Below are 27,380 nucleotides of genomic sequence, written 5' to 3'. Positions count from 1 at the left end.
ATCGTGGGACTAAGGGGAGAAGAAACGGACTCACCTGAGTGCAGAGTGGATCGGGTTTCTTAGGCTACTGGACATTAGCTCCAGAGGGACGATCACAGGTTCAGCCTGGATGGGTCACCGGAGCCGCGCCGCCGTCCCCCTTACAGAGCCAGAAGAGACGAAGAGGTCCGGTGAAATCGGCGGCAGAAGACATCCTGTCTTCAGACTAAGGTAGCGCACAGCACCGCAGCTGTGCGCCATTGCTCTCAGCACACTTCACACTCCGGTCACTGAGGGTGCAGGGCGCTGGGGGGGAGCGCCCTGAGACGCAATATAACAGTATATACCTTAGGTGGCAAAAAGAATACATCACATATAGCTCCTGGGCTATATGGATGTATTTTAACCCCTGCCATTTTTACACAAAAAAGCGGGAGATAAGGACGTCGTGAAGGGGCGGAGCCTATCTCCTCAGCACACAAGCGCCATTTTCCCTCACAGCTCCGCTGGAAGGACGGCTCCCTGACTCTCCCCTGCAGTCCTGCTTCAGAATCAGGGTAAAAAAGAGAAGGGGGGGCATTTTTGGCAGCAAATAACGAAATAACAGCAGCTATAAGGGAATAACACTTATATAAGGTTATCCCTGTATATATATATATATATAGCGCTGGGTGTGTGCTGGCAGACTCTCCCTCTGTCTCTCCAAAGGGCTAAGTGAGGTCCTGTCCTCTATCAGAGCATTCCCGGTGTGTGTGCTGTGTGTCGGTATGCGTGTGTCGACATGTATGAGGAGGAAAATGATGTGGAGGCGGAGCAGTTGCCTGTGTTGGTGATGTCACCCCCTAGGGAGTCGACACCTGACTGGATGATTGTATTTAAACAATTAAGTGATAATGTCAGCAATTTGCAAAAAACTGTTGACGACATGAGACAGCCGGCAAATCAATTAGTGCCTGTCCAGGCGTCTCAGACACCGTCAGGGGCGCTAAAACGCCCGTTACCTCAGTGGGTCGACACAGACCCTGACACAGATACTGAGTCTAGTGTCGACGGTGACGAGACAAACGTAATGTCCAGTAGGGCCACACGTTACATGATCACGGCAATGAAAGAGGCATTGAACCTTTCTGACACTACAAGTACCACAAAGAAGGGTATTATGTGGGGTGTGAAAAAACTACCAATAGTTTTTCCTGAGTCAGAGGAAATAAATGAGGTGTGTGATAAAGCGTGGGTTTCCCCCGATAAAAAACAGCTAATTTCTAAAAAATTATTAGCATTATATCCCTTCCCGCCAGAGGTTAGGGCGCGTTGGGAAACACCTCCTAGGGTAGATAAGGCGCTCACACGTTTATCTAAACAAGTAGCGTTACCGTCTCCTGATACGGCCACCCTCAAAGAACCAGCTGATAGAAGGCTGGAAAATATCCTGAAAAGTATATACACACATACTGGTGTTATACTGCGACCAGCAATCGCCTCAGCCTGGATGTGCAGTGCTGGAGTCGCATGGTCGGATTCCCTGACTGAGAATATTGATACCCTGGATAGGGACAATATTTTGTTAACTATAGAACATTTAAAGGATGCATTACTATATATGCGTGATGCACAGAGGGATATTTGCACCCTGGCATCAAGAGTAAGTGCTATGTCCATCTCTGCCAGAAGAGCGTTATGGACGCGACAGTGGTCAGGGGATGCGGATTCCAAACGGCACATGGAAGTATTGCCGTATAAAGGGGAGGAGTTATTTGGGGCTGGTCTATCGGACCTGGTGGCAACGGCTGGAAAATCCACCTTTTTACCCCAGGTCACTTCACATCAGCAGAAAAAGACACCGTCTTTTCAAACTCAGTCCTTTCGTTCCCATAAGTACAAGCGAGCAAAAGGCCACTCCTTTCTGCCCCGGGGCAGAGGAAGAGGAAAAAGACTGCACCATGCAGCCGCTTCCCAGGAGCAGAAGCCCTCCCCTGCTTCTGCCAAGTCTTCAGCATGACGCTGGGGCTTTACAAGCAGACTCGGATATGGTGGGGGCCCGTCTCAAGAATTTCAACGCGCAGTGGGCTCACTCGCAAGTGGATCCCTGGATTCTACAGGTAGTATCGCAGGGGTACAAACTGGAATTCGAGGCGTTTCCCCCTCGTCGGTTCCTGAAGTCTGCTTTACCAAAGTATCCCTCCGACAGGGAGGCTGTTTTGGAAGCCATTCACAAGCTGTATTCCCAGCAGGTGATAATCAAGGTACCCCTCCTGCAACAAGGAAAGGGGTATTATTCCACGCTGTTTGTGGTACCGAAGCCGGACGGCTCGGTGAGACCAATTTTAAATCTGAAATCCTTGAACACTTACATAAAAAGGTTCAAATTCAAGATGGAGTCACTCAGAGCAGTGATGGCGAACCTGGAAGAAGGGGACTATATGGTGTCTCTGGACATCAAAGATGCTTATCTCCACGTCCCAATATACCCTTCTCACCAAGGGTACCTCAGGTTTGTAGTACAAAACTGTCATTATCAGTTTCCGACGCTGCCGTTTGGATTGTCCACGGCACCTCGGGTCTTTACCAAGGTAATGGCCGAAATGATGATTCTTCTACGAAGAAAAGGCATTTTAATTATCCCTTACTTGGACGATCTCCTGATAAGGGCAAGATCCAGGGAACAGTTAGAAGTCGGAGTAGCACTATCTCAAGTAGTGTTACGTCAGCACGGGTGGATTCTAAATATTCCAAAATCGCAGCTGATTCCAACGACACGTCTACTGTTCCTAGGAATGATTCTGGACACAGTCCAGAAGAAGGTGTTTCTCCCGGAGGAGAAGGCCAGGGAGTTATCCGAGCTAGTCGGGAACCTCCTAAAACCAGGCCAGGTCTCAGTGCATCAGTGCACGAGGGTCCTGGGAAAAATGGTGGCTTCTTACGAAGCGATTCCATTCGGAAGATTCCATGCAAGAACGTTTCAGTGGGATCTACTGGACAAATGGTCCGGATCGCATCTGCAGATGCATCAGCGGATAACCCTGTCGCCAAGGACAAGGGTGTCTCTCCTGTGGTGGCTGCAGAGTGCTCATCTACTAGAGGGCCGCAGATTTGGCATTCAGGATTGGATCCTGGTAACCACGGATGCCAGCCTGAGAGGCTGGGGAGCAGTCACACAGGGAAGGAATTTCCAGGGCTTGTGGTCAAGCATGGAAACATCTCTTCATATAAACATTCTGGAACTAAGGGCCATTTACAATGCCCTAAGTCAAGCAAAACCTCTGCTTCAGGGTCAGGCGGTGTTGATCCAATCGGACAACATCACGTCAGTCGCCCACGTAAACAGACAGGGCGGCACGAGAAGCAGGAGGGCAATGGCAGAAGCTGCAAGGATTCTTCGCTGGGCGGAAAATCATGTGATAGCACTGTCAGCAGTGTTCATTCCGGGAGTGGACAACCGGGAAGCAGACTTCCTCAGCAGAGACGACCTTCACCCGGGAGAGTGGGGACTTCACCCAGAAGTCTTCCACCTGATTGTAAACCGTTGGGAAAAACCAAAGGTGGACATGATGGCGTCACGTCTAAACAAAAAACTGGACAGATATTGCGCCAGGTCAAGGGACCCTCAGGCAATAGCAGTGGACGCTCTGGTAACGCCGTGGGTGTACCAGTCAGTGTATGTGTTCCCTCCTCTGCCTCTCATACCAAAAGTACTGAGAATCATAAGAAGGAGAGGAGTAAGAACTATACTCGTGGTTCCGGATTGGCCAAGAAGGACTTGGTACCCGGAACTTCAAGAGATGCTCACGGACGAACCGTGGCCTCTACCTCTAAGAAAGGACCTGCTACTGCAGGGGCCTTGTCTGTTCCAAGACTTACCGCGGCTGCGTTTGACGGCATGGCGGTTGAACGCCGGATCCTGAGGGAAAAAGGCATTCCAGAAGAAGTCATCCCTACTCTGGTCAAAGCCAGGAAGGACGTAACCGCAAAACATTATCACCGCATTTGGCGTAAATATGTTGCGTGGTGTGAGGCCAAGAAGGCCCCTACAGAGGAATTTCAACTGGGTCGTTTCCTTCATTTCCTGCAAACAGGACTGTCTATGGGCCTAAAATTAGGGTCCATTAAGGTTCAAATTTCGGCCCTGTCGATTTTCTTCCAGAAAGAACTGGCTTCAGTACCTGAAGTTCAGACATTTGTAAAAGGGGTGCTGCACATACAGCCTCCTTTTGTGCCTCCAGTGGCACCTTGGGATCTCAATGTGGTGTTGAGTTTTCTAAAGTCACATTGGTTTGAACCACTTTCCACTGTGGACTTAAAATATCTCACATGGAAGGTATCGATGCTGTTAGCCTTGGCTTCAGCCAGGCGTGTGTCAGAATTAGCGGCTTTATCATATAAAAGCCCTTACTTAATTTTTCATTCTGACAGGGCGGAATTGAGGACTCGTCCTCAATTTCTACCTAAGGTGGTTTCTGCATTTCACATGAACCAACCTATTGTGGTACCTGCGGCTACCAGGGACTTAGAGGACTCTAAGTTGCTTGACGTTGTCAGGGCCTTGAAATATATGTTTCCAGGACGGCTGGAGTCAGAAAATCTGACTCGCTGTTTATCCTGTATGCACCCAACAAGCTGGGTGCTCCTGCTTCTAAGCAGACGATTGCTCGTTGGATTTGTAGTACAATTCAGCTTGCACATTCTGTGGCAGGATTGCCACAGCCAAAATCAGTAAAAGCCCATTCCACAAGGAAAGTGGGCTCATCTTGGGCGGCTGCCCGAGGGGTCTCGGCTTTACAACTTTGCCGAGCAGCTACTTGGTCAGGGGCAAACACGTTTGCTAAATTCTACAAATTTGATACCCTGGCTGAGGAGGACCTGGAGTTCTCTCATTCGGTGCTGCAGAGTCATCCGCACTCTCCCGCCCGTTTGGGAGCTTTGGTATAATCCCCATGGTCCTTACGGAGTCCCAGCATCCACTAGGACGTCAGAGAAAATAAGATTTTACTTACCGATAAATCTATTTCTCGTAGTCCGTAGTGGATGCTGGGCGCCCATCCCAAGTGCGGATTGTCCAATACTTGTACATAGTTATTGTTACAAAAATCGGGTTATTATTGTTGTGAGCCATCTTTTCAGAGGCTCCTCTGTTATCATGCTGTTAACTGGGTTCAGATCACAAGTTGTACGGTGTGATTGGTGTGGCTGGTATGAGTCTTACCCGGGATTCAATATCCTTCCTTATTATGTACGCTCGTCCGGGCACAGTATCCTAACTGAGGCTTGGAGGAGGGTCATAGGGGGAGGAGCCAGTGCACACCACCTGATCCTTAAGCTTTTATTTTGTGCCCTGTCTCCTGCGGAGCCGCTATTCCCCATGGTCCTTACGGAGTCCCAGCATCCACTACGGACTACGAGAAATAGATTTATCGGTAAGTAAAATCTTATTTTCTCATACGTCCTAGAGGATGCTGGGGATGACATCAAGACCATGGGGTATAGATGGGATCCGCAGGAGACATGGGCACTCTAAAGACTTTTCATTGGGTGTGAACTGGCTCCTCCCTCTATGCCCCTCCTCCAGACCTCAGTTTTAGAAATGTGCCCAGGTCGACTGGATGCACTCTGAGGAGCTCTACTGAGTTTCTCTGAAAAGACTTGTTAGGTTTTTTATTTTCAGGGAGATCTGCTGGCAACAGACTTCCTGCTTCGTGGGACTGAGGGGGCAGAAGCAGAACCAACTTCCTCAGAGTTTCATGGCTCTGCTTCTGGCTGACAGGACACCATTAGCTCCTGAAGGGAACTGAACGCTAGCCGTGTCTAGATGCTCACTCCCACAGCACGCCGTCACCCCCCTCACAGAGCCAGAAGACAGGCGAGTATGAGAAGATTGAACTTCAATCAGGTAAGTGACGGCTGAGGTACGACGCGGCTGGCGGGAGCGCAGGGCGCCATTGCTGCCCACACACACACAGGCACTGCAGGGTGCAGGGCGCGTGGGGGCGCCCTGGGCAGCAAAGTACCTCTAGAAACTGGCTAAAAGGTGGCATAAGATGCCCAGGCACAGCCCTACCCCTGCCAGTATAAATATTACAAACCGTCTCTGAGGTAAAAAGGGCGGAGCTTCTTCCTCAGGCAGCCAGCACACTGCTCAGCGCCATTTTCTCGCTCTCTCTCCTCAGGCTGCAGAGATATAGCTGGTCCTCCTCCACTTCTGACTACAAGTATTCAGGGTGTAAATAAGGGGGGCACAAAGCAGTTTGGGTGCTTTACAAATGTGTTTAACTGTGTAAAGAGCGCTGCATGTCAGTGGGCATTCTGTGTTCACAGACATTAATTACAGGCGCTGGGGTTGTGAGCTGGCTGCTCCTATACTGTGTCCCTCTGACAGATTTTACTGTGGGTCTGTCCCCAAATAAGTCCCAGTGTGTCTGTGAGTGCTGTACAAGTGTGAGGCGTATCTGAGGCAGGGAGTTCCTCCCCGGAGGAAGTCATTTTAGGGACACAGAATTGTAATGTGGTGGCGCTACCAGCACACCAAGAGCCTGCATGGGGGAAAGAGCTATGTGACAGTATGCATCTGATTAACCGTAGATTGGATAAGTCTGAATCTAAGGCTGCATGCTGGAGAAAATCTGTGGAAGATGTGATTTTTCAGGATGCTGTTATTCCTTATGCGGGCGGCCCCTCTGGGTCACATAAGAGACCATTTGCAAATGTTGTAAACACTGATACCGACACTGATTCTGATTCTTGTGTCGACGATAGTGAATCCAGAGAGATAGATCATAAATTAGCAAAAAGTATACAATATATGATTGTGGCTATAAGGGACGTGTTGGAGGTTACAGAAAGCACTCCTGTACCTCAGGAGAAAGCTTATTTATGTAAGGAAAAGAAATCCAAAGTCACGTTCCCTCCTTCACACAAACTAAATGCTCTGTTTGAAGGGATGTGGGTGAATCCTGATAAAAAATTTCGTATTCCCAAAAGGATTCACATAGCTTTTCCTTTCCCGGTTGAAGACAGGAAAAAATGGGAGTCACCCCCTGTGTTAGACAGTGCACTTTCCAGGTTGACAAGGAAGGTAATTCTCCCTGCTCCTGGCACGGCTTCTCTTAAAGAGCCGTCAGACCGCAAAATGGAAACGACATTGAAATCCATTTATGTTACCAATGGTACACTGCTCAGGCCCACTATTGCCTGCGCATGGGTGAGTCGCGCTATTGAAAAATGGTCAGAAAGCGTGTCATCAGAAATAGACACGATTGATAAAGATGAGATACTCCTTAAGTTAGGGAATATCAAGGACGCTGCCGCCTACATGCTGGAAGCAATGAAGGATATTGGACTCTTGAGTTCACAAGCCGCTACCATGGCAGTATCGGCTAGGCGGGCCTTATGGATTCGCCAGTGGAACGCGGATGCAGATTCCAAAAGAAACATGGAGGCTCTCCCATATAAAGGTGAGGCCTTATTTGGCGATGGCCTGGATGCGTTAGTCTCGGCGGCTACCGCAGGTAAGTCAACATTTTTGCCCTCTGCGCCTGCACCGGAAAAAAGACCTATCACCCGCAAATGCAGTCCTTTCGGCCCAATAAATACAAAAAGACGAGAGGTTTCCCTTCTTTGCAGGTAGGGGAAGGGGAAAGAAGCCCACACCGACTCCAGGTTCCCAAGAGCAAAAGTCTACCCCTAATTCTGCCAAATCCCCTCATGACGCTGGAACTCCCTTGCGGGAGGCCGCTCGGGTGGGGACACGTCCTCAGCCAGGATTGGATTCTATCTGGCCTGGACCCCTGAGTGTTGCAAATAGTATCCCAGGGATACAAACTAGAGTTTCAAGACGTTCCCCCATGCCGATTTTTCAAATCGACCTTGCCAGCTTCTCCGCCAGAGAGAGAAGCAGTAACAGCGGCAATCCAAAAATTATGTCAAGACCAGGTCATAGTCCTGGTACCGTTGTCACAACAAGGGCGGGGTTTTTATTCACGCCTCTTTGTTGTTCCGAAGCCGGACGGCTCGGTCAGACCGATCTTAAATCTGTAAGATCTGAATTTCTTCCTGAAAAGGTTCAAGTTCAAGATGGAATCACTGCGGGCGGCGATTGCCAGTCTGGAGGAGGGGGACTACTTGGTGTTGGTGGACATAAAGGATGCTTACCTGCATGTTCCCATTTATCCTCCTCACCAGGCTTATCTGAGATTCGCGATTCAGGATTGCCATTACCAATTCAAGACGTTACCTTTCGGTCTCTCCACGGCGCCGAGGGTATTCACCAAGGTGATGGCGGAGATGATGGTCCTCCTTCGTCAGAAAGGAGTCGATATAATCCCTTATCTGGACGACCTCCTGATAAAGGCGAGATCCAGGGAGCAGTTATTACAAAACATATCCCTCTCCCTGTCAATACTCCAACAACACGGGTGGATCATAAATTACCCAAAGTCACAGTTGGAACCGACGACAAGGTTGTCTTTCCTTGGGATGATTCTGGACACAGAAGTTAAGAGAGTATTTCTTTCGCTGGAAAAGGCTCTGGAAATCCAGAAAATGGTAAAACAGATATTGAAACCATCAAGTGTGTCGATCCATCAGTGCATTCGGTTGTTGGGGAAGATGGTGGCGGCCTACGAGACCATACAGATTGGCAGGTTCCATGCCAGAGTATTCCAGTGGGACCTGTTGGACAAATGGTCGGGTCACACCTACACATGCACAGAAAGATAATCCTGTCGTTAAAAACCAGGATTTCGCTCCTGTGGTGGTTGCACAGCTCTCACCTGCTAGAGGGACGCAGGTTCGGGATTCAGGACTGGGTCTTAGGAACCACGGATGCAAGTCTCCGAGGCTGGGGAGCAGTCTCTCAGGGAGAAAACTTCCAGGGACGTTGGTCACAACAGGAAGCCTGCCTTCACATAAACGTTCTGGAGCTAAGAGCCATTTACAACGGCCTTCAACAAGCGGTACATCTTCTTCAAGACCGTCCCGTGCAGATCCAGGCGGACAAATGTAACAGCAGTCGCATACATAAACAGGCAGGGCAGAACGAAAAGCAGAGCGGCAGAAAAACATCTACAAGCTCTGTCGGCAATATTCATTCCGGGAGTAGACAACTGGGAAGCAGACTTCCTCAGCAGACACGATCTCCATCCAGGAGAGTGGGGCCTCCACCAAGAAGTCTTCGCAGAGGTGACAAGCCTTCGGGGATTTCTTCAAATAGACATGATGGCATCTTGTCTCAACAAGAAGCTTCAGAGATACTGTTCCAGGTCGAGAGACCCTCAAGCAGTAGCAGTGGATGCACTGGTGACCCAGTGGGTGTTTCCGTCAGTGTATGTTTTCCCTCCACTTCCGCTGATCCCAAAAGTACTCCGGATCATAAGAAAGACAAGGGTTCGAGCAATTTTCATTGCCCCAGACTGGCCAAGAAGGGCTTAGTACCAGATCTTCAGCATTTACTCATAGGAGATCGTCGGCCTCTTCCTCCTCGGGAGGACTTGATGCAGCAGGGGTCGTGTGTGTACGAAGACTAACCGCGGCTACGTTTGACGGCATGGCTGTTGTGCGCCGTATCCTAGCCAAGAAGGGTATTCCTAAGGAGGTCATCCCCACCCTTATTCAGGCCAGGAAGGGAGTAACGTCAAAACATTACCACCGTATTTGGAGAAAATATGTGTCTTGGTATGAATTCAAGAAAGCTCCTACGGAAGCGTTTCACTTAGGACGTTTTCTCCATTTTTTGCAGGATGGTGTGGAGGTGGGCCTACGATTGGGATCAATCAAGGTCCAGATTTCGGCCTTGTCAGTGTTCTTCCAAAAACAATTGGCCTCTCTTCCAGAGGTTCAGACCTTCGTGAAAGGGGTTCTGCACATCCAGCCTCCAGTGGCACCATGGGACCTTAACGTGGTATTGCAGTTCCTTCAATCGGATTGGTTTGAGCCTCTACAAAAGATAGAGTTGAAGTTTCTCACTTGGAAAGTGGTGATGCTTTTGGCATTGGCATCCGCAAGGTGGGTGTCTGAATTGGGGGGCCTCGTCTCACAAGAGCCCTTACCTGATTTTCCATGAAGATAGGGCAGAGTTGCGAACTCGACAACATTTTCTTCCTATGGTGGTTTCTGCTTTTCACATAAACCAACCTATTGTGCTGCCAGTAGTTACTGACACATTCACTGATTCAAAGTCTCTAGATGTGGTTAGAGTGTTGAAAATCTATGTTGCTAGAACAGCTCATATACGGAAAACAGAGACTGTTTGTCCTGTATGATCACAACAAGTTTGGCTGTCCTGCTTCCAAGCAGACTATTGCACATTGGATTAGAAATACGATTCAGCAAGCTCATACTACGGCTGGATTGCCGTTACCGACGTCGGTAAAGACCCACTCCACTAGGAAGGTGGGCTCATCCTGGGCGGCTGCCCGGGGGGGTCTCGGCATTACAACTTTGCCGAGCAGCTACTTTGTCGGGGTCAAACACATTTGCTAAGTTCTACAAGTTTGACACCTTGGCCGATGAGGACCTAAAGTTTGGTCAATCGGTGCTGTAGGGTCATCTGCACTCTCCCGCCCGTACTGGAGCTTTGGTATAGACCCCATGGTCTTGATGTCGTCCACAGCATCCTCTAGGACGTATGAGAAAATAGGATTTTGATAACCTACCGGTAAATCCTTTTCTCCTAGTCCGTAGAGGATGCTGGGCGCCCGTCCCAGTGCGTACTTTACCTGCAGTTTAGTTATTACAGTTACACAAGTTGTGTTATCTTGGTTTCAGCATGTTGCTGCAATTAGTTCATGCCTGTTGGCGTGTGTTATGTTGAATGCCATGTGTGCGGCATGGTTGAGGGTGTGAGTTGGTAGATATTTCACCACTAGTCAAGTAATTCCTTTCCTCGAAATGTCAGTCTCCCTGGGCACAGTTCCTACAACTGAGGTCTGGAGGAGGGGCATAGAGGGAGGAGCCAGTTCACACCCAATGAAAAGTCTTTAGAGTGCCCATGTCTCCTGCGGATCCCGTCTAAACCCCATGGTCTTGATGTCGTCCCCAGCATCCTCTACGGACTAGTAGAAAAGGATTTATCGGCAGGTTATCAAAATCCTATTTTATTTATTTTTTTCTTTTCCCAACCGGTTGGTGACATGACGTACTCATAATGCCTGCTTACATCTCCAGATTGGCCGCCTGAGAAGCGAGCTCGATATCGTCCGTGGCAACACGAAAGTCATGTCCGAGATGCTGACGGAGATGACTCCTGGCCAGGAAGATGCCTCTGATCTAGAGCTCCTACAGGTATGGGTTTCTGTAGCCTTGTTCAGGGGGGGTGAAAGGACAGCAGTGAGGGGTGTTTTTCTCTTGTGCCCCTCTATCTCTCCTGAGACTTTACTGCTCTGATCTCAGGCGCTGTTTGCTGGTCTATTAATAGTGTTATAAGCCGGTGGAGAAGAGAGAGCGTGGCAGCTCTTGTGGATTTTGCAGAACCCCCTCTCCTTTCCATACAGATTCTTTTTGTGTTTACGACTTTATAAATGGGGGAATTTTACAGCAATTACTAATTTGCCTAATTACAATGCTCTACGCTTTTTAGCAAAAAATTGGGAATATTAACTATAAAATAGAATTGTGCGTGGCGATCAGGCAAGAGATATGGCTGAACATGGCTTGTAAGACAATCGGTCAGTGGAACACTAGGGATTCCTTATAGAAAGAATGCGTTTGGAAGCTGGGTTTTATATGCAGTGCGTCTCTCTAGGACCTGAACAGGACGTGCAGAGCGATGCAGCAGAGGATCGTGGAGCTCCTCTCCCGTGTGTCCAATGAGGAGGTGACTGAGGAACTGCTTCATGTTAATGATGACTTGAATAACGTCTTCCTCCGTTATGAAAGGTGAACGACCGCAGATTCTAGTCCTCCATTTCTGGCTATTGGAGTTATTGCTTGTATAGCGGCGCTGGGTGTGGTATGTTAGGTAGATTAGACTTAGGTCAACAGTGTCCAGGTCGACAGTAAGTAGGTTGACATGGTTTCTAGGTCGACAGGGACTCTAGGTCGACATGAGGAAAGGTCGACATAAGTGTTTTTCCTTCTTTTTTTGGGGGGGTGTTTTTCTCCGTACAGTGACCGGGAACCCCAATTAGTGCATCGTATTCGCCTGCCCAATTATAGTCCACGTGGATCGTAAAGTATGAAAGTTCAAAAAATGAAGAGAAAAAAATGTGAAAAACTCATGTCGACCTAGAACAATAGTGGTCGACCTAGACAGTGTCAACCTACTTACTGTCGACCTAAAGACCGGATCCCAGCGGCGCTATGTTGTGATATGAAAAACAGCTATATTACATGTCCCACAGCACCTGCTCTGCGCATCAAACACACTGAGGTCTGACTTGGCTAGAGACCATGGAAGTCCCACCTCCCTAAGTTGTACCCCCATGTGTCCGTCATCAGACCTTAGTGTGCCCTTTTCTAGAGACCGCATGGGCAGTTTTTTTTTTTTTTTGGTCTGTAAAACCTTAAGGTATGCACTGTGTATAGATGAAGCAGCTTTAGCATGGTAGTGATTGGATGTGCTGATTGCTTGCATTAACCACACTTGTCCCAGGCTGAGTAAGTGCTAACTAGCAATGAAGACGTTAAGGTGGCGGCCCGAGGATTTTTTTTGGTCCTAGGATGGTTATATTCACTCACATCCCAATCTTCTCTAGGAACTGCGTAGGCCCATTTTGGATGTACCATGGAAAACTGTTGATTGGGCCTACTCTTCTCTTCCAAACTAAAAAGGGAGGTCCCCCAGATGGACAATAGTGTGGGTGAGGAATTGGGTAGGACACATTGGGGTCGATTCAATTCGGCAACTTAAGAATAGCGCCGGGAATTAGCTCCCGACGCTATTCAATTCAGCTGCTAGTGACCCGCAATTGTCGGGAATTCTTCTCTCATCCCCGGGGGATGAGAGAAGAAACCCGACAAAAGTGCTGCCTCGCGCCGGGGAGTTAAGTCTGAGAATGCCCGTTCTCCCGACAATTCAACCTGTTTAGTCGGCGAGAACGGGACATCGCCGACTTAACTGGAGCTGAATTGAATAGCGTCGGGAGCTAATTCCCGGCGCTATTCTTAAGTTGCCGAATTGAATCGACCCCATTGGCTAGTTTGTGTGTTACACATGTGCTGTACTAGCCACTGAAACAGCCTGGGTATTATGTGGAGCTTTTCCAGCAGCGTGTTTCTTGGCAGGAAAAATGTTCTAAGAGTGTCTCTTGTTTACAGATTTGAACGCTACAGGACTGGCCGCACTGCTCAGAACACTAACGGGGTATGTCATTATCGGCGAGTGGTTATCCTCTTTTCTTAGAGAAACACAAGATTTCTTAACACAGTTGACTGTCACCTACAGAAAGCTGGAGGCAGCCATTTTGTGGGCTGGAGTAGTATGTAGAAAATGTCATGTCACTGGCTCCTAGTGATAGATGATGGGCATGAATCAATCAACAAAATGGCTGCCTCCACTGTGAGTCCACTATACGCCAAACTAGAGATAATTTGTTGTCCCTTGCTGTAAGCTGTAGTGACTGCTCTACACCTTGTTGTCCTCTGCCTTCCACCTTATTCCTCCTTCTGTCCATGTCTAAAGAACATGGCTGCCAGTCTGCCTGGATGGATCACAGCACAGCATCCTGGGCAGAGTTTGTGCTGCCTCACAGTGGCTCTATCCATTCTATAACACAGGGCATGAAGACAGCGATTACTTCAGTGGTGGTCTTAGGCCAAGGCCAAGCCTGGCTGTATACTACAGCCATATTATAAAGGAAATGTACTGTCATATTGTTCCATCTCTAGGAGGGGACTGACTGTAGAGCTGGTCGGTTACCCCAAAGACACCTCTCCCCAATAACTTTGTGTTGTCTACCACAGTGGTCAGTATTAAGCATTCATTACATGGATAAACAGCCAGGCAGGGAGGAGCATAGAGGGTAAATGTATCACAAGCCATAATGTAGGTAGAATGGTCTACGTTCAGTGCAGAATGTAGTATTGGGACCACTCAGCTCCTCTAACAGGGGTAGTGTGTAGAGGTATCAGATTACGTGAGGTATTGTATATTACCACCAGGCACTGTGTGACGTTATATGGTATCTCAGAGTAGTATGTACTAGCATAGAGTAGAATATACTATATCAGAGCAGTATACTGAGACCCAGGACATTATATCGTATAACAGAGCAACATGCAGTGCCACAGGGCATTATATTCTATCACAGAGCAACATGCATTGCCACAGGGCATTATATGAAATCACAGCAACATGCAGTGCCACAGGGCATTATATTCTATCACAGAGCAACATGCAGTGCCACAGGGCATTATATGAAATCACAGAGCAACATGCAGTGCCACAGGGCATTATATGAAATCACAGAGCAGTATGCAGTGCCACAGGGCATTATATCCTATCACAGAGCAACATGCAGTGCCACAGGGCATTATATGAAATCACAGAGCAGTATGCAGTGCCACAGGGCATTATATCCTATCACAGAGCAACATGCAGTGCCACAGGGCATTATATCCTATCACAGAGCAACATGCAGTGTCACAGGAAATTATATCCTATCACAGAGCAACATGCAGTGCCACAGGGTATTATATCCTATCACAGATCAGTGGTGCCACAGGGCATTATATCCTTTGACAGAGCAGTATGCAGTGCCACAAGCATTATTTCATATTACAGAGCAGTGTGCAGTGCCACAGAACATTATGAATTTATGATAGATCAGTGCCGTGTGTAGTGAAGCAGGGCGTTATGATATATCAGCAGTATGCAATGATGCAGGGCATTATATGATATATCGGAGCAGTGTACAGTGGTGCAAGGCATTATATGATAGATCAGAGCAGTGTGCAGCGACGCAGGGCGTTATGATATATCAGCAGTATGCAATGATGCAGGGCATCATAGGATATAAGTACAGTGATGCTGGAAATTATGATATATCAGCAGTATGCAGTGATGAAGGACATTTTATATGATATGTCAGAACAGTGTGTAGTGATGCAGGGCATTGCATATCAAAGCAGTGTGTAGTGACACAGGACATTATAGGATGTCGGAGCAGTGTACAGTGATGCCGGGGATTATATGATATATTAGAGCAGTGTATAGTGGTGTAGAGCAGTATATGATATACTGTATTACAGCACCCCGCATAACTGGTGTCTAAATGAATTTTCATGTAGACATTGTGTTTGTACATGTAACATTCTCTAGAATAAGTTGTCAGACGGAAGCTGATTGGACAGTCTGCACCATATATAGTCTAGACGGCTGCATGGTGCACTAGTATGCAACGGGTTACGGTCAATAGGTCGACATGGTCTAGGACAGTGATGGCTAACCTTGACACTCCAGCTGTTGTTGAACTACACATCCCAGCATGCTCTGCACCAGTTTTAGCATGGCCAAATAGCAAAACTGATGCAGGGCATGCTGGGATGTGTAGTTCAACAGCTGGAGTGTCAAGGTTAGCCATCACTGGTCTAGGATATTGAAAAAGGTCAACATGAGTTTTGTTCACTTTATTTTTTTTATTTCTCTGACGTCCTAGTGGATGCTGGGGACTCCGTAAGGACCATGGGGAATAGACGGGCTCCGCAGGAGACTGGGCACACTATAAGAAAGATTTGGTACTACCTGGTGTGCACTGGCTCCTCCCTCTATGCCCCTCCTCCAGACCTCAGTTAGATTTCTGTGCCCGGCCGAGCTGGATGCACACTAGGGGCTCTCCTGAGCTCCTAGAAAGAAAGTATATGTTAGGTTTTTTATTTTACAGTGAGACCTGCTGGCAACAGGCTCACTGCAACGAGGGACTAACTGGAGAAGAAGCGAACCTACCTGCTTGCAGCTAGCTTGGGCTTCTTAGACTACTGGACACCATTAGCTCCAGAGGGATCGACCGCAGGACCCGTCCTTGGTGTTCGTTCCCGGAGCCGCGCCGCCGTCCCCCTTACAGAGCCAGAAGCAAGAAGATGGTCCGGAAAATCGGCGGCAGAAGACTTCAGTCTTCACCAAGGTAGCGCACAGCACTGCAGCTGTGCGCCATTGCTCCTCATGCACACTTCACACTCCGGTCACTGAGGGTGCAGGGCGCTGGGGGGGGGGGGCGCCCTGAGCAGCAACAAAATCACCTTGGCTGGCAAAATAACCACAATATATAGCCCCAGAGGCTATATATGTGGTAATTACCCCTGCCAGAATACAGAAAAAAGCGTGAGAAAATTCAGCCGAAAAAGGGGTGGAGCCATCTCCCTCAGCACACTGGTGCCATTTCTCCTTCACAGTTCCGCTGGAAGGAAGCTCCCTGACTCTCCCCTGCAGTCTACACTACAGAAAAGGGTAAAAAAGAGAGGGGGGGCACAAATTTGAGGCGCAGTAAATATTATAGCAGCTATAGGGGACATAATTCAGTTAGTCCCTGCATTATATAGCGCTCTGGTGTGTGCTGGCATACTCTCTCTCTGTCTCCCCAAAGGGCTTTTGTGGGGTCCTGTCTCCTTTAAGAGCATTCCCTGTGTGTGTGTCTGTACGGCTGTGTCGACATGTTTGATGAGGAGACTTATGTGGAGGCGGAGCAGATGCCTATAAATGTGATGTCACCCCCTGCGGGGCAGACACCTGAGTGGAGGGACTTATGGAAGGAATTACGTGCAAGTGTCGACTCCTTACATAAAAAATTTGACGACATGCCAAATGCGGGACAGCCGGCTTCTCAGCTCGTGCCTGCCCAGGCAATTCAAAGGCCATCAGGGGCTCTAAAACGCCCACTACCTCAGATGGCAGACACAGATGTCGACACGGATACTGATACCAGTGTCGACGACGATGAGTCAAATTTAATGTTCACTAGGGCCATTCGTTGCATGATTGAGGCAATGAAAGAGGTTTTACACATTTCTGATATAAACCCAGGTACCTCAAAAAAGGGTATTATGTTTGGGGAGAAAAAGCTACCAATAGTTTCTCTGACGTCCTAGTGGATGCTGGGAACTCCATAAGGACCATGGGGAATAGCGGCTCCGCAGGAGACTGGGCACAAAAAGTAAAAGCTTTAGACTAGCTGGTGTGCACTGGCTCCTCCCCCTATGACCCTCCTCCAAGCCTCAGTTAGATTTTTGTGCCCGAACGAGAAGGGTGCAAGCTAGGTGGCTCTCCTGAGCTGCTTAGAAGTAAAAGTTTAAATAGGTTTTTTATTTTCAGTGAGTCCTGCTGGCAACAGGCTCACTGCATCGTGGGACTAAGGGGAGAAGAAGCGAACTCACCTAACTGCAGAGTGGATTGGGCTTCTTGGCTACTGGACATTAGCTCCAGAGGGACGATCACAGGTTCAGCCTGGATGGGTCCCGGAGCCGCGCCGCCGGCCCCCTTACAGAGCCAGAAGAGCGAAGAGGTCCGGAGAAAGCGGCGGCAGAAGACGTTCCGGTCTTCAAATAAGGTAGCGCACAGCACTGCAGCTGTGCGCCATTGCTCTCAGCACACTTCACACTCCGGTCACTGAGGGTGCAGGGCGCTGGGGGGGAGCGCCCTGAGACGCAATAAAAACGATATAAAAACCTTATATGGCTAAAAAAAATGCATCACATATAGCTCCTGGGCTATATGGATGCATTTATCCCCTGCCAGTTTCCTGAAAAAAGCGGGAGAAAAGGCCGCCGTGAAGGGGGCGGAGCCTTTCTCCTCAGCACACAAGCGCCATTTTCTTTCACAGCTCCGCTGGAAGGACGGCTCCCTGACTCTCCCCTGCAGTCCTGCACTACAGAAACAGGGTAAAACAGAGAGGGGGGCACTATTGGCAGCTAATATATAAATACAGCAGCTATAACAGGGAGTAACACTTATATAAGGTTATCCCTGTGTGTATATATGTATGTGTGTATATATGTATGTATGTGTGTGTGTGTGTATATATATATATATATATATATATATATATATATATATATATATATATATATATATAGCCAAAAGAAAGAGGCGGCACTCCCAGCGTTTTTCAATAGTGCAAAACATTTATAGTCACGAACGACGTTTCGGGGGATCTCACCCCGTCATCAGGATAACAGTGCAATGTGCATGAACAAACATTTATACTTACCTGCTACTCGTGTCTTTCCTGACGCCGGCTGCAGCCCACGGACGCCCGCACCGACTTCCGGATCCAGGGCCCTGACGTCACCGGAACCCGCGAGGTCACGTGAGCCCACACCAGGCAGTCTGGAGGAAACGAACAGCAGGAGTTTACATGTTGCCATAGTGACAAGATCCAAACCAGTGAGCATGTACTTAAGATGTGGGGTAACAAGCCCCACAATGAAACAGTGTAAAACCACAATCAAATAGAATAAAATTACATAGTGATAACAAACAACATGATGAAGCACACACTGCGAGCTATAAAAACAATAAATCTTAGAACTGAATAATAATAGATCCGGAACATAACATAACTGTATGCGTTGTGCGACAAATTCATAACCCATTTAAAAGGTACTACCACATGATTAAATACTTATAATGTGTGCTGACTACTGAGTCATAACAGCAATGGGGTACATGAATGAAACGTCAAGCGAGCTGGATAAAAATGATCTTGTGCAAATAAGCAGAAATGCAGCATAAAAACTATACTTAGTTAAGAGGCAATGGACATTATTAAGATGGTTAAACTTATTTAAATGAACGCAGACAAACTTAAAGATTCATTCAGTCCCCTGGGGTTCACGGTATCAAGAGTGTAGATCCACCAGGCCTCTAATTGTAATAGCTTCTTTCCCCTGTCGCCTCCTCGCAGAGACTTGGGTACCTGTGCAATCATTCTATATCTTAATGCCGCCAGACTATGTCTAGCCTGCGCAAAGTGCCTGGCCACAGCCTGATCACTGGTGCCAGACACCAATGCTGCCCTGATGGCAGTTCTATGTTGGGCAATCCTTTCCTTGAATTGCCTTTCTGTCTTGCCCACGTAGTGCAATCCACACGGGCAAGACAGAAGATACACCACAAACTTCGAGGTACAGGATAAGGCTGGCTTGATAAAGAATACCTTCCCAGAGAATGGGTGATTAAACTTATCACCTACAATCAGTGCACTGCACGTCGTGCACCCTGTGCATCTAAAACAACCTCCTTTCCTAGATAAGAAATGCTGCTGTTTAGGTGGCCCCATCCCCGTTATATCTGTGCGGACCACACGATCTTTGATATTGGGACCTCTAGTGAAACTAGGTAGGAGCCGTGAATTATGTAGTGAAGGCAATTCAGGCTCCGAGTTAATGATGGGCCAGAGCTGTTTGGCCCTTTTGCAGGTATATTTGCTTTTGCTGGTATAACGATTGACCCAAGGGACTAATGACTTGGCTTCTGTGCTAGATTCTTTTTGTTTCAATAATGTAGGGCGATCCAATGACAGAGCCCTCATTTTGGCCTGTTTAAGCAACTTCTGTGGATATCCTCGTTCAAGGAATTTAGAGGCCATTATGTCAATTTGAGCCTCTCTATCCTTGGCATCACTGGAGATCCGACAGGCTCTAATAAATTGGGAAAAAGGTAAACTGTCAATGGTCGCAACAGGATGAAAGCTATTGTGTTGTAGGAGGGTGTTGCGGTCTGTAGGTTTTACAAACAGACTGGTACGTAAACGTCCCTCAACAATACTGATGTCTACATCAAGAAAATGTACCCTCTCAGTACTGATATTTGCTGTCAACTTGGCTGGACAGGGAGAAGCATTGTGAGCTGATATAATCTTCTGTAGCCCCTCAATGCTACCCGTCCAGAACAGAAGAATATCGTCTATATATCTAAAATACTTAAATACATAGCTTTGAACAGAGGGTTCTGAAAAAAACAGTTTACTTTCAACAACATGCATAAATAAATTAGCATACGAGGGGGCCACCCGGCTCCCCATCGCACATCCTGCTTGTTGCAAAAAGAAACTCCCATCATATAAGAAAAAATTATGCCTTAATGTAAACTCCAATAGCTTCATAAAGAAGCCTGTTTCAGGTCCCTCATACAGTGGGTTATCATAAATCAATTCATGCACAGCCGCCAGGCCTAGATCATGAGGAATACAAGTATATAAACTTGTGACATCAATACTTGCTAATATCATATCTGATGGTAATGGGCCAATATCCTCAAATTCTCTTAAAAGTGACGATGTGTCTTTAAGGTGCGTTCTAGTGCCCTGAACCACTGGCTGCAAAAAGAAATCCAGAAAGCTAGCTACAGGTTCACACAGCGACCCCCTGGCCGATATAATCGGTCTGCCAGGGGGGCGCTGCGGATCCTTGTGTAGCTTAGGGATAATGTAAAAAATTGGAACAACAGGAAATGCTTTACACAGGAATGCCTTAGTATCAGCATCTATAACACCGTCATGCAGTCCGTTCTGTAAAATGCCCAACAACTCTTTCTTAAATCTCTCAGTTGGGTCTGCAGACAATTTGCAGTACGTGTTGGCATCTTCCAACAGCCTAAGACATTCCTGTTTATAAAAACTAAGGTCCATGACCACCACGGCTCCCCCCTTATCCGCTCCCCTGATGATGATATCTTGACGTTTACTTAAGTCATTCAAAGCGGATCTTTCATCCCTTGAAAGATTATGATGGATATAGGGGGCCATTGCAGGGGGTTCCTGGGTGCAGGTATCCAAAAGCCTATGGAATGTCCGGACTGAAGGATTGAATGACTGTGGGTCAAAAGTTGAAGCTGGTTTAAACTTCTTGACTACCTGTAAGTCATCCAAGGCGCCTGTCTCATTCCCATCAGTCATTCCACTAAGTCCTTTATTTTTATTCTTATTTTTATCAAAAAATTCTCTAATTTTAAGTTTTCTATGAAACCTAAAATTATCCACCTTCCACTGAAAGTCTTGATGAAAATGTGTCGGCACAAAGCTGAGACCCTTAGCCAACACCTGTGTCTCAGCTTTAGTCAAAGGGTGGCTAGATAGATTAAATATTAGGTCCTGCGACCCCTCGGCGGCTTGTTTGCGCCTCTGCCTTTCCGCCTGCCTCCCCCTTCTCGTGCGTTTATTCTTGACCCGGCCTTGTAGGCTCGGGTATCCACACCTAAAGGGACACTTTTTGAAGCCTGTGCTGCTTCACTATCACTGGCTGAAGTGCTGGAGTAGGTGGTGGCTCTCTGTCCTCTGGTTTTAGTAAAGTGCATGGTACATGTAAACTCCTGCTGTTCGTTTCCTCCAGACTGCCTGGTGTGGGCTCACGTGACCTCGCGGGTTCCGGTGACGTCAGGGCCCTGGATCCGGAAGTCGGTGCGGGCGTCCGTGGGCTGCAGCCGGCGTCAGGAAAGACACGAGCAGCAGGTAAGTATAAATGTTTGTTCATGCACATTGCACTGTTATCCTGATGACGGGGTGAGATCCCCCGAAACGTCGTTCGTGACTATAAATTTTTTGCACTATTGAAAAACGCTGGGAGTGCCGCCTCTTTCTTTTGGCTATATTGGGATTTATCGTCTCATGGAGGGCACCCCAGCTAGTTATCCAGAGGTGTCGCTGTTCCTTTGAGTGCCGGGTTGCAAAGTGGTATGTATGGCTACAGGTGGCCCTTGCTAGGAACCTGATTAGCTACCAAGGCACCACCAATCAGCAATATTTATACTCTCAGGACTTGCAGCACTGAATTTGGCACTTAGCACTTTAAACCAGCACTGGTTTTATTATATAGCACTTGAAACTTTTTTTTTCTGCACGTCACTTTGAAGCACTTTTGTGGGCAGGATGACTGGCTCAGATAGCACAGCAACGGAACTCATCAACCAGATGCTTGTGTGCGACACCACAGACACATTTAGCTTCTCAGATGCTGAGGCCAATGACATTTTGCGGACAGAACCCCAGTTTGATCTACAGGCTAGTGGCTCAAATGAGGATCTATACAGAGAGTGGTTCAAACTGAAAAAACGGGAAATTGACTTTAAATATCATGGTTTGACCCTCTCAGAATACTACAGGAACAAACAGATCCCTAGGGGGTTCAGACTGCACAACATCCCGACGATTGGCCGGTACAGCATTCCATTTTGTTCTAAGTGGATTGCGATCCTCAACAAGTGCTCTATGGAACTCATACTTCTTGTAATTGAGGAATCCACTAAAGAACTTAACACTGTTAAGGAGAAAATCACAGTGTTTGAACAGGAGCATCTGACGTCTCTGCGACAAGATGACAAGACGAATTGGATCAATCAGCTACAACAACAGCTTGATACATACCAGAAGGATCTTCTCAAATTTAAAAAAGAAAAACTTATTAAAGTTCAACAGGATTATGCGGAACACAGAGTTTACAACTGGTTGCATACCACCAACAGACCACCAAGAGGCACCATGCACTTTACTAAAACCAGAGGACAGAGAGCCACCACCTACTCCAGCACTTCAGCCAGTGATAGTGAAGCAGCACAGGCTTCAAAAAGTGTCCCTTTAGGTGTGGATACCCGAGCCTACAAGGCCGGGTCAAGAATAAACGCACGAGAAGGGGGAGGCAGGCGGAAAGGCAGAGGCGCAAACAAGCCGCCGAGGGGTCGCAGGACCTAATATTTAATCTATCTAGCCACCCTTTGACTAAAGCTGAGACACAGGTGTTGGCTAAGGGTCTCAGCTTTGTGCCGACACATTTTCATCAAGACTTTCAGTGGAAGGTGGATAATTTTAGGTTTCATAGAAAACTTAAAATTAGAGAATTTTTTGATAAAAATAAGAATAAAAATAAAGGACTTAGTGGAATGACTGATGGGAATGAGACAGGCGCCTTGGATGACTTACAGGTAGTCAAGAAGTTTAAACCAGCTTCAACTTTTGACCCACAGTCATTCAATCCTTCAGTCCGGACATTCCATAGGCTTTTGGATACCTGCACGCAGGAACCCCCTGCAATGGCCCCCTATATCCATCATAATCTTTCAAGGGATGAAAGATCCGCTTTGAATGACTTAAGTAAACGTCAAGATATCATCATCAGGGGAGCGGATAAGGGGGGAGCCGTGGTGGTCATGGACCTTAGTTTTTATAAACAGGAATGTCTTAGGCTGTTGGAAGATGCCAACACGTACTGCAAATTGTCTGCAGACCCAACTGAGAGATTTAAGAAAGAGTTGTTGGGCATTTTACAGAACGGACTGCATGACGGTGTTATAGATGCTGATACTAAGGCATTCCTGTGTAAAGCATTTCCTGTTGTTCCAATTTTTTACATTATCCCTAAGCTACACAAGGATCCGCAGCGCCCCCCTGGCAGACCGATTATATCGGCCAGGGGGTCGCTGTGTGAACCTGTAGCTAGCTTTCTGGATTTCTTTTTGCAGCCAGTGGTTCAGGGCACTAGAACGCACCTTAAAGACACATCGTCACTTTTAAGAGAATTTGAGGATATTGGCCCATTACCATCAGATATGATATTAGCAAGTATTGATGTCACAAGTTTATATACTTGTATTCCTCATGATCTAGGCCTGGCGGCTGTGCATGAATTGATTTATGATAACCCACTGTATGAGGGACCTGAAACAGGCTTCTTTATGAAGCTATTGGAGTTTACATTAAGGCATAATTTTTTCTTATATGATGGGAGTTTCTTTTTGCAACAAGCAGGATGTGCGATGGGGAGCCGGGTGGCCCCCTCGTATGCTAATTTATTTATGCATGTTGTTGAAAGTAAACTGTTTTTTTCAGAACCCTCTGTTCAAAGCTATGTATTTAAGTATTTTAGATATATAGACGATATTCTTCTGTTCTGGACGGGTAGCATTGAGGGGCTACAGAAGATTATATCCGCTCACAATGCTTCTCCCTGTCCAGCCAAGTTGACAGCAAATATCAGTACTGAGAGGGTACATTTTCTTGATGTAGACATCAGTATTGTTGAGGGACGTTTACGTACCAGTCTGTTTGTAAAACCTACAGACCGCAACACCCTCCTACAACACAATAGCTTTCATCCTGTTGCGACCATTGACAGTTTACCTTTTTCCCAATTTATTAGAGCCTGTCGGATCTCCAGTGATGCCAAGGATAGAGAGGCTCAAATTGACATAATGGCCTCTAAATTCCTTGAACGAGGATATCCACAGAAGTTGCTTAAACAGGCCAAAATGAGGGCTCTGTCATTGGATCGCCCTACATTATTGAAACAAAAAGAATCTAGCACAGAAGCCAAGTCATTAGTCCCTTGGGTCAATCGTTATACCAGCAAAAGCAAATATACCTGCAAAAGGGCCAAACAGCTCTGGCCCATCATTAACTCGGAGCCTGAATTGCCTTCACTACATAATTCACGGCTCCTACCTAGTTTCACTAGAGGTCCCAATATCAAAGATCGTGTGGTCCGCACAGATATAACGGGGATGGGGCCACCTAAACAGCAGCATTTCTTATCTAGGAAAGGAGGTTGTTTTAGATGCACAGGGTGCACGACGTGCAGTGCACTGATTGTAGGTGATAAGTTTAATCACCCATTCTCTGGGAAGGTATTCTTTATCAAGCCAGCCTTATCCTGTACCTCGAAGTTTGTGGTGTATCTTCTGTCTTGCCCGTGTGGATTGCACTACGTGGGCAAGACAGAAAGGCAATTCAAGGAAAGGATTGCCCAACATAGAACTGCCATCAGGGCAGCATTGGTGTCTGGCACCAGTGATCAGGCTGTGGCCAGGCACTTTGCGCAGGCTAGACATAGTCTGGCGGCATTAAGATATAGAATGATTGCACAGGTACCCAAGTCTCTGCGAGGAGGCGACAGGGGAAAGAAGCTATTACAATTAGAGGCCTGGTGGATCTACACTCTTGATACCGTGAACCCCAGGGGACTGAATGAATCTTTAAGTTTGTCTGCGTTCATTTAAATAAGTTTAACCATCTTAATAATGTCCATTGCCTCTTAACTAAGTATAGTTTTTATGCTGCATTTCTGCTTATTTGCACAAGATCATTTTTATCCAGCTCGCTTGACGTTTCATTCATGTACCCCATTGCTGTTATGACTCAGTAGTCAGCACACATTAGAAGTATTTAATCATGTGGTAGTACCTTTTAAATGGGTTATGAATTTGTCGCACAACGCATACAGTTATGTTATGTTCCGGATCTATTATTATTCAGTTCTAAGATTTATTGTTTTTATAGCTCGCAGTGTGTGCTTCATCATGTTGTTTGTTATCACTATGTAATTTTATTCTATTTGATTGTGGTTTTACACTGTTTCATTGTGGGGCTTGTTACCCCACATCTTAAGTACATGCTCACTGGTTTGGATCTTGTCACTATGGCAACATGTAAACTCCTGCTGTTCGTTTCCTCCAGACTGCCTGGTGTGGGCTCACGTGACCTCGCGGGTTCCGGTGACGTCAGGGCCCTGGATCCGGAAGTCGGTGCGGGCGTCCGTGGGCTGCAGCCGGCGTCAGGAAAGACACGAGTAGCAGGTAAGTATAAATGTTTGTTCATGCACATTGCACTGTTATCCTGATGACGGGGTGAGATCCCCCGAAACGTCGTTCGTGACTATAATTTTTTTGCACTATTGAAAAATGCTGGGAGTGCCGCCTCTTTCTTTTGGCTATATTGGGATTTATCGTCTCATGGAGGGCACCCCAGCTAGTTATCCAGAGGTGTCGCTGTTCCTTTGAGTGCCGGGTTGCAAAGTGGTGTGTATATATATATATATATATATATATATATATATATATATATATATATATATATATATATATATATATATATATATATATATAATATATATATGTGCGCTCTGGTGTGTGCTGGCAAACTCTCCCTCTGTCTCCCCAAAGGGCTAGTGGGGTCCTGTCCTCTATCAGAGCATTCCCTGTGTGTGTGCTGGGTGTCGGTACGATTGTGTTGACATGTATGAGGAGGAAAATGATGTGGAAGCAGAGCAATTGCCTGTGTTAGTGATGTCACCCCCTAGGGAGTCGACACCTGACTGGATGGTAGTAATTAAAGAATTACGTGACAATGTCAGCACTTTGCAAAAAACTGTTGATGACATGAGACAGCCGACAAATCAATTAGTGCCTGTTCAGGCGTCTCAGACACCGTCAGGGGCGCTAAAACGCCCGTTACCTCAGATGGTCGACACAGACCCTGACACGGATACTGAATCCAGTGTCGACGGTGACGAGACAAACGTAATGTCCAGTAGGGCCACACGTTACATGATCACGGCAATGAAGGAGGCATTGAACATTTCTGACACTACAAGTACCACAAAAAAGGGTATTATGTGGGGTGTGAAAAAACTACCAGTGGTTTTTCCTGAGTCAGATGAATTAAATGAGGTGTGTGATAAAGCGTGGGTTTCCCCCGATAAAAAAACTGCTGATTTCTAATAAATTATTGGCACTATACCCTTTCCCGCCAGAGGTCAGGGCACGTTGGGAAACACCCCCTAGGGTAGATAAGGCGCTCACACGCTTATCAAAACAAGTGGCGTTACCGTCTCCTGATACGGCCGCTCTCAAGGAACCAGCTGATAGAAGGCTGGAAAATATCTTAAAAGGTGTATATACACACATACCGGTGTTATACTGCGACCAGCGATCGCCTCAGCCTGGATGTGCAGCGCTGGAGTGGCTTGGTCGGATTCCCTGACTGAAAATATTGATACCCTGGATAGGGACAGTATATTATTAACTATAGAGCATTTAAAGGATGCATTACTATATATGCGAGATGCACAGAGGGATATTTGCACCCTGGCATCTAGAGTAAGTGCGATGTCCATTTCTGCCAGAAGAACGTTATGGACGCGACAGTGGTCAGGTGATGCGGATTCCAAACGACATATGGAAGTATTGCCGTATAAAGGGGAGGAGTTATTTGGGGTCGGTCTATCGGACCTGGTGGCCACAGCAACGGCTGGAAAATCCACCTTTTTACCCCAGGTCACCTCTCAGCAGAAAAAGACACCGTCTTTTCAAACCCAGTCCTTTCATCCCTATAAGGGCAAGAGGGAAAAAGGCCGCTCGTTCCTGCCCGGGGGCAGAGGAAGGGGAAAAAGACTGCACCATGCAGCCTCTTCCCAGGAGCAGAAGCTCTACCCCGCTTCTGCCAAGTCCTCAGCATGACGCTGGGGCTCTGCAAGCAGACTCGGGCACGGTGGGGGGCCGTCTCAAGAATTTCAGCGCGCAGTGGGCTCACTCGCAAGTGGACCCCTGGATCCTGCAGGTAATATCACAGGGGTACAAATTGGAATTCGAGACGTCTCCCCCTCGCCGGTTCCTGAAGTCTGCTCTACCAACGTCTCCCTCCGACAGGGAGGCAGTATTGGAAGCTATTCACAAGCTGTATTCCCAGCAGGTGATAATCAAGGTACCCCTCCTACAA

General features: G+C 47.2%; 1 protein-coding gene across 3 annotated transcripts in view; it reads left to right on the top strand.

Moving 5' to 3' along the window:
* The window catches only part of TOM1L2 (target of myb1 like 2 membrane trafficking protein), a 115,503-nt gene that overhangs the window by 43,303 nt on the left and 44,820 nt on the right, over positions 1-27,380 (top strand). For all 3 annotated transcript variants that reach the window (XM_063934850.1, XM_063934849.1, XM_063934851.1), the window contains exons 7-9: positions 11,134-11,250; positions 11,711-11,844; positions 13,225-13,270. In XM_063934850.1, the coding sequence (XP_063790920.1) occupies positions 11,134-11,250; positions 11,711-11,844; positions 13,225-13,270 (297 nt within the window). The remainder of the gene's footprint in view (positions 1-11,133; positions 11,251-11,710; positions 11,845-13,224; positions 13,271-27,380) is intronic.

Source organism: Pseudophryne corroboree, chromosome 7 (genome assembly GCF_028390025.1).
Source record: "Pseudophryne corroboree isolate aPseCor3 chromosome 7, aPseCor3.hap2, whole genome shotgun sequence".
In the NCBI taxonomy this organism is placed as follows: Eukaryota; Metazoa; Chordata; class Amphibia; order Anura; family Myobatrachidae; genus Pseudophryne; species Pseudophryne corroboree.
Note: the sequence above shows the minus strand (reverse complement) of the source record. Positions and strands in the feature narration are given on the sequence as shown.